At 32.8% G+C, this 8,547-nt stretch overlaps 1 protein-coding gene across 3 annotated transcripts in view; it reads left to right on the forward strand.

Moving 5' to 3' along the window:
* LOC128983652 (metastasis-associated protein MTA3) overlaps positions 1–8,335 on the forward strand; it is a 206,468-nt gene extending 198,133 nt beyond the window's left edge. For 2 of the 3 annotated variants that reach the window (XM_054403025.1, XM_054403027.1), the window contains exons 18-20: positions 1,330–1,347; positions 5,057–5,249; positions 5,901–8,335. In XM_054403025.1, the coding sequence (XP_054259000.1) occupies positions 1,330–1,347; positions 5,057–5,249; positions 5,901–6,009 (320 nt within the window). In that variant the 3' untranslated portion in view covers positions 6,010–8,335. The remainder of the gene's footprint in view (positions 1–1,329; positions 1,348–5,056; positions 5,250–5,900) is intronic. The other variant, XM_054403026.1, reaches the window with a different exon arrangement.
* Positions 8,336–8,547: the final 212 nt, after the last annotated feature.

Genomic DNA, 8,547 nt, shown 5'->3' on the forward strand with positions numbered 1-8,547 from the left:
TCCATCATGAAGTTAATTGTTATTTGGTGCTATTAAAATAAAGACTGAAATTTGTAAACTGGCGATAATGGGTGAAACCATGCAGACTACATTATCAATTACAAAGACCAACATGGACAACCTATTGCGGCTATATGTGGGAAACATTTCTACAATACTCTAAAAACCAGGGAAAAATGATAAAATATTTACAAGAAATGTTGATTATATTGTTGGCCCTAAGTAAGTGCATTGAAGTGATGATAAACTATTTCATGTGAAATATATGTATATATATATTATTATGTAGCAAATGACGAACCCTATTGCACTGTAAAATGTTTAAAGGGTAATAAAGATTCTTATTCTTATCCTTCTTATTCTTATTCTTATTGTTAAGTACAATGTTAAGTACATTGCGAGTATTATCATTTGTTACGTAATCTTTGAGTTGACTCTTTTAAAATCATTGGAATTCATGACTTATATTTGTTCTTAAATAAGTTATTTGTTTTTAAATAACTCCTTGCCCGATTTCGAGCAACATTTACACTAGTTTGTGTTCGTTAGTCTGTGATAACATTTACAGAAAGTAAATACAATTTGTCTAAAAACATTAAACATAATATGTATATTTACACTATGTTCGCCTATTGAGTTTGATGATAGTTAAATTGTCCAATCAAAATAGATCACAGTTTATACCATGTTTCATATATATATATGTTTATTTATTTATTTATTGCCCCAAAAATAAACAGTAGGCCTATATGTGTTTCAAGTGTTATTGGGTGTTTTTTAAAATTTATTTTCCATAAATTAAACTCCTCAAATTCACAAAAAATAAATATAAACATAGGTTTTGCAATTCCGTTAATCCCTGTATAGGTATCAAAAATTGACCGGGATTAACCCCTAAGCGAGCGTCGAGCTGTTCCCCACTCTCTCACTCACTCCACACTCCACGGTTATTCCCTCTCATGATGTAGTTAAGTTATGTTTATTGTGGGATTCAGTGGTAAAGATGTATAAAAATATGGGTAAACTCACTACTGCAAAAAATCTCCTTGATGTACTAACTCTCACTGTCATGACCAAATGTATTGGCACGAGTCTTTTTTTCTAAAGAACACTATTATAACCAAGAACCGGAAAACAATCATGAAATACTTTTGATGAAAGCTACAAAAAGTACTTTACTCTTAGGTTGCATCGTCATTAAAAGTGCTATTTGGCTTGTATACAAATATAGAGTAAGCAAATTTTCTTCTCATTATAATTGATTTCTGTTGTTCTGCAAGATGTATCAGTTTTCTTCGGTTTATTAATGTTATAATTTTTTTCATGCAGATATGGATTGGGATGATGGTAAGTGAGTCCACAGAATATTTTTTTACACCAAGAAAAAGTGTGCATTAAGTTTCAGTTTGAAGATACTGTCTTGAGTAGGGGTCTCAATCCCGGGGCTTTAATCAATTTCAGGATTTTGGGTTTTGTCTAAACCAATTTCTGGATTAATTGTTTTATGATAGCCATTTTAAATCAGTCTTTCTGTTGAGTCCTCTAATGTTTTTAATTGGCCTTACAAATGTTACACTTAGCAATTTGCTGTCTTTCTATGTAAAAAAATATTACCACACAGAAACTTTCATCAACTGTCTTTTCTTATTTATGGTGTATAAATGTTGATAAGTTATTCTAGAATTTATGGAATCAATCAATCAATTATCAATTATTTGAGATGGGTACACCACCTAGGTGTTTGTTTTAACCCAAATATTAGTGAAGGATGAGTGTAAAATGTGTGAGATGATCGGTGTAGCTTTACTACTGACTACGATTTGATGATTCATCAGTCATGATCATTTATTGAAAGCCCAATGATCAGAGACAGCTAGGTCCAGTTTCAAACTATCAAAAAGCTTCTGACCTTTCTTAGAATTAAACTCAGTGACCTTTTGATTGTTAGGCGAGCACTTTAACCTTTAAACAATTTTGGTCAAGTTGAAAAAATAATTTTAGCCACCATTTTTTGAATATGGCCGCTAACTTTGTTTTTTCTTATGGAAGACCCTACATTTTATGATTTTTTTAGAAAGTAAATATAATTTATAAACTTTTTTTCAATTAACAAAGCCAGGATTTTAGGAGTGATTCCGGGATTTTAATTTTTTTTATGCTTGAAAACCACGGTAGCCGATCAGGGTGTTACCGCGATCGTGGAAAACTATGATGATGGTTCCGTAACCATGGGAGATTATGATAATTTCTACATTCCGCGGGAGATGCCTCAGATTTTGCCGCGATTTTCGGATGATGATAATAGGCTAATGTTTCCGTGACCGCAACAAACAATGATTATGATTATGATGATCACTGTGATCAGAAGTAACAACGTACTTGCTACAATTCTTTTATTTCTTGTAGACTTTTGATACTGATAGTTGTAGTATACATGTTACAGTTTTACATTAAACAAGTTCCTATAAGCTTTAGTTATTTTGTACACTCTTTTTTTAGTTTTTTGTAATGGGAGGAGGAAGTGTTTGGCAATGTGAGTAGGCCGGTGGTTTTGTTAAACAATAACTTGTTGTGCTGACCTACAGAAGGCTGTTGCTTTTAAGTAGGCCAGTGCACTTGATCAGGGGGACAGTTTTGTGTGTAGTAGTGAGTGTGGTGCACCAGGGACAGGGTCCTTCTGCTAGGGGAGCCGGAGCCCAAGGCCAGGTAAGACAATGTTAAGGGTTTTCAAAATTGGGGTTTCAGCTTCTAACTAAATGATTTATACAGTTCCAGTCTATTCTACCTTTTCGATTGTTATTAATCTTTGTGTTCTTTGTATTATTTTTGGCTTTTAATCAAGTTGGGTTAGTTCGTAAAGTGACTTTTCGATAAAAGCTCAAGGGAAATGAGCGACAGATGAATGTTTTGTCATATTTGTAACAGGCCTATTTGGAGGGGGGTCAAACTAGCCCTTTTATTTGTACAGCGTAACCCTAGGCATAGCCTACAAGCCCTAACTAAGGTTAAAGGTTAGAAAGCTAACCATAGTCGTAACATCATGATATAAACCTTATACAGAGTTTTATAGCTTATTAACTCAACAGCAATGTGTTTCGCAAGCTAGGGCTTAACCTGGCTTAGGACTTTGACGGCACTTTCTACACTTGGTAAACCCGCAGGTCGTGGAAACCAAATAATCCAATAATCCGTCCCAAAGATAAGAGGAAATGCGGTGTGAGTAACATAAACCTACAACTTTAAATTAAAACTTATAGTCGTTTGAAACAAACACAACATAACCTACCATGGGTGACGGTGAACCCCAGGCTACAACGGCTGATGGAGTCAACCCATACTTGGTTTGACGAACCCAAGCGCCTGGCTGGATGTTGTGTGCTGAACTCAAGGACAATTTTGGGGGTGGCTACTAGTGTCCATTGAAATGCTGTATGTTACAGTGTGTAAAATTACATCACATATTTCATTAACTTATATTAGTGATGCGCGATTGCAAGATGTTTGTACAATCGAGATGTTTCTCTCGATTACTGCATTCGTTAAGCCTAAACGTCTATTTGCATCTGTCTACATTTCATGAGAGTTGTTTTGAGGATGTTAGTTCTTTTTCTAGATTCTTATAGAATAGTAGACTATTATGCACAACATATATACTGCTGACATATAAACACTCCGTCATAGCAACAGAAATAAAAAATTATTTTAAAGTAATGGGTAATGGTAAATAATACTGTTAACATAACATTTATGAGAACCTTCTGTCTCGTAATAAACATTTCGATTTAAATATAAACATTTTGTTTGTAAAATATATCGTCTTGTCAATAGTTTTTATTAAATGGTATTAAGTCACTATTCCGTGGATAAAGTAAGTAATATATCCATAAACCTTCCATGGTTTGAAGTAAGATATACCTCTTATTGGGGGTCAATCCCCGGCAGATACAATAGAAATTAGATAATAATAAATGACGATGCCACACTTAACAAAACAATTGCCATGAACATCTTGTTAAAAAGACTCTCGGTAAGGACTTCTTGTCTCTCGGTTCTCTAGACAAATGCGAGATACTATAGAAGAGAAGCCGTGCTGAAACGAAACATTTGTCACGAACATCTTGATAAAACCTCTCTGTAAAAACCTCTCTCTAAGCAAAAATACAATCGAAACGTCTCAAGAGACATTAACAGTATTAAGAGATATTAATCGCTGGATATCTAGGTATCTAAAAGTGATTGGATTGGGATTCTTGATCCTGGGAATGAGACCTCTAATCTTAACGCTATTGCACAGTATGCATATTATGAGGGAAGATGAATTTTTAAAGTATTTTTTGCATCTCAGATTTAGATTTATTAGGTGGGACAATTGTTCAATGTTGAAATACATTTCCATACCATAACTTACACATTTAAACTTAAGAATGTTCAAAAATTAAAATTATATTATCTCTGGTAGCTGACTAAAACATCCACTCCACACTGCATCGAAGGAAATAAATATCAATTGCACATCATATATTTGGGAGCAAAACTTTAATTTTATTTTATCTAATTGGAAATTTACTATGTACAAGTTTTTTAAGTGACAACCTGTTTTATGACAAACCATTCTAATTTTTCCAACACAGTAGTACAGTAGAGTCTTGATTATCTAACCTAAACCGGCCGCGCTAAGGTCATTTGAGCAAAATGTTGGATAACACGGAAAATTATAAAAACGATGTTCATGCTGGCGCTGTGACCCTGGCATGAGTTGGTTGGCGACCACGCCTCGAGCATTAGACATATTGACAATTGTGTAATTGTGGGATTTTTTAACCACAAGACATGTTGAAGATAATACAGTGACCCCAGAATAGGTTGACGAGTTTAGTTGACGAATATGAGCGTGGGATATGAATATTTTTTATGACAACCATATTTAACAGTTTTGCTACAAATAATTTAAAAAACAGTTTAGTTGAAAATATTAGTTTCTTTACAAATGAATGATAGGAAAGTTTTATGGTACTTAGCCCAAGTAACTTATATCAAATTAAACGCTTGTTTGCAGGTGTGATGTTCAGCAATGTAGGACCCCCAATCAAGAGACCAAGGGAGGGGCCTCTGGGACCTCGTACAGTTGTCAATCACCTCAATGGCAAGACACGAGTTGGTTCTAGTGTCGCTAGAATTGGTCGGAAACAAGTTATTTCTTGGATGGATGCCCCAGATGATGTATATTTTCGCTCCACTGACGGTACTAAGTAAGAGCTCTGAATCATTTTTATATAAATAGACGGTTATCAAAAGTTAACCTTAAAAAAGCCTGTTGAGTATAGTTGTGATGTTACTGTAGTGTACATTAAAATATAAGATTACTCAACTCCATTTGCTTAAATAAGTTGATGGATTCCTAGATATCTTTGTGGGAAAAGATTGGCTTGTCCCAATCTATATTTTAATAGGCAAGCAGTTTCTTTAAAACCTTTTTTCTCAGCTCGCGTACATCGCAGAGAAAATCTACGCGTAATGTTAGAAAGATATTTTCTTGTAGATGTGCAGAATCCCTTTATGAATTAAAATAGGTTAAAAAATAAGCACAACAAATGAATAAAAAATAAAAAAAATTAACATGGGCCTTATGGGTTGCTATGCTGGTGACAAAATAACAACAAAATATAAACAGAAAATCAAAACATGGGAAAAAATGGAAGAAATTCCAATCACATGTTTTATTTACAGTGTGTGGGGTGAAAATAGAGAAGTCTGTACATTATATATATTTGGTAGAGTTTTCGACCACTGGTCGACCTCTAGTTCTATCTTAAACATCAGTTCGAATGACAATATTTTCCTGTTAGTGTTAGATATTATATTTCATTAACATGTTGTTTACAAGACTTAACAAATTGCAGAAAAGTTCGGCGTCAGTTAACAGCGGTGGAGTTGAGGAGGGCGGCTCGTAAGCCGTGGAGGAAGCTGTCTGCCAAAGGGTTTGAGGACATGGTCGTGCACTTGGAGTGATACTGAACACAACCAGCTCAATTGTACTCTGACAACTATCAAGACTACCTACAAAATATCTAATTTACTGATATCAAAGTCTTGACAATCTACTTGATTAGAATATTGTCTTTGAGACCCCTAAAGGCATATCAGATTTACTCAAATACCATTAAACTTGCACACTATGTGTTATATTTTTATTTCCCAGTATTTGATTTGTCAACCTTTGCTACTACTGTATTGTCAGTGTGTTCTTGGACATCTCTTGTCCACTTGTAAAAACATTATCAGATACTTCAAACATTTCAAGCGAGAGAAGAAGCTATCACTGTAGGTCGCATAATATAAAACTCAGATCTAGAACCAATTTATTTTTAATTCTGCAGAGGCCAAAAATAATAAATTTATACACGTCTGTGAATGCACAATTGTCAACTCATACAATTATATAAACTGTATTCAGTGAAATTTTGCATTAAAGTGTACTATTGGCTGGATGAGCACTCATAAGCTCCAAATCACCAAGATCAGGTAATAGAAACCAAATATTATAGGATTTTTCATTTTTCAAAGCTCTTTTTTCATTAATCATTTAGTGATAAAAAACAAACTAAACTAATTTGATTTAAATAGGGAATAAATCTGACATTTTTTAAGGAGATATTTTAGTGAAAATCCAATCAAACAAATGGAAATCCGTTAGTCTGCAGCTTTGCTGCTTTTTCAAATCAAATTTCATTCTAAACCATAACGTTTTACTAAAAAGATTGTATCACCTATCCTGTAGCAGCAATCTTGAGCACTCGTTTAACCTAATATTATTTTAAGTAAAGAATAAAACTCACATGTTTAAAGGAATATTTTAGTAAAAATCCAAACATGCATGGAAATATGCTGAGGCTGCAGGTTGCTGCCATGGGAGCATCGTTTTATATTTTTATTCATTATATAAAATGTGGAAAAACTTTGTTAATGTTTTAATTGAGCACCTATCAACCATTTAATAAATAAATAATTCTGTATATTGAAGCATTATTGTACACCGGTCGTGCTTCAATATGGTTATGGTTCAATATGGAGAGTTCAATATGGTTAGAGAGAAAAATTTATAAAACTGTAAATTTGAAATTCCAATTTTATTCTTATTATAGAGAATAAATAAACTGTTGTAATTTACTTGGTAAGGGATATATTTTGAGAAAATTTAATAAATTTGTTTGTTTCATGCTAAGCTATAAACATTTCAATAAAAAACACAATTTATTACCTTCCCTGAATCAGCAAACCTATTAACTTATTAAAATTAATGTTTGTTAATTAGCAAATAAATCATACATTTTTAGGGAATATTTTGTTGAACATCCAAGCAGGTAAATGGAAATTGCTTAGTCTGCAGGTTTGCTGTTTTAGTGGTATTTTTATTTAAGATGTACATCTACTGTTTGGAATACTGAAGTGTGAATCGGTTTCCTGTTGATTTGTTGATTGAAGGCTTGGTATTTGTCAGAATACAACTGGCTTCTGTAAGTTTTACTGTGGTCTTTGATGGATCTACGACAGCAAGTGTGTCGTGTCTAATAGTTATATACTACTTGTACATATAGCTGGTAATTTTTCATTATTTATATAATAATTTTAAGTAGGATTGTAATGGATATGATGACTTATAGAATATCCAGATCTCATCTAACTGTTTAAGGACAGTATCATATTTTCATCATGTTTGAAATTTTCGGTTCTACTGTATAGAGCGCCGAAACTTTCCATCCTCCCCAAGTGGGAATGAGATCACTTCGAGTTTTGTTAATAAATGTAAATTTTTTTCTTTGTAACAAATCGAGTGTTTCAAGCTTAATTAATGTGAATATAGATTTGGAAACCCTTTTGTTGCAACATTGTATAGACTGTAATGTTATGTCAATTAAAATTAATTGTAAAAAAATTAAAATCCACTCAAGATTTACAGTCTATTGTTAGCCGTGGCAATAATATGTTTAATGTAATGAGTTGTGAAAATCAAAGCAAAGAAAAGTCTTAATATTCCTCCATCCCATTGTTTTATGTTTTATCTTGTTGAGTCATAAATACCAATATTTTGTAATTTGTTTTCTCTTGTTCAAACCTGAGCACTTAGTCTGATGCACAATTGCAATGAAACTAAAATACGTAATTATATTTTTGGTTTCAGTGTACTGAAATGTATGGTGCATACTTGTACCTTTTACACTGCTCTTATGTTGTATATATAATGTGTAAGACAGAATTTGCAGTGGTCTTGAAGGCTTCAATAATTATTTTTTCTGTATAATTTCTTTTTAAGTCTTTATTAATAAAATGAAGTACGAGAAAACAGTATTTTATTTCTCTGTCCCTCGTTCAGAATTTGTTAACTACTAGGTGTAATTTCGCACGAAATAAGATTAAACTGTCTAGTATAAATAAATCCATTTAGTTATTTTTAAAAATCAATATTATACGATAAGCAATACAATTTTCATAAAAAAACTTAAATTCACTGTTTACTACTTCTCCTTGAAAATTGGTTGGGATTTAAAA

The sequence above is a fragment of the Macrosteles quadrilineatus genome, unplaced genomic scaffold (assembly GCF_028750875.1).
Source record: "Macrosteles quadrilineatus isolate MER2022 unplaced genomic scaffold, UCM_ALF_1.0 Scaffold_1__1_contigs__length_201487025, whole genome shotgun sequence".
Lineage (NCBI taxonomy): Eukaryota > Metazoa > Arthropoda > Insecta > Hemiptera > Cicadellidae > Macrosteles > Macrosteles quadrilineatus.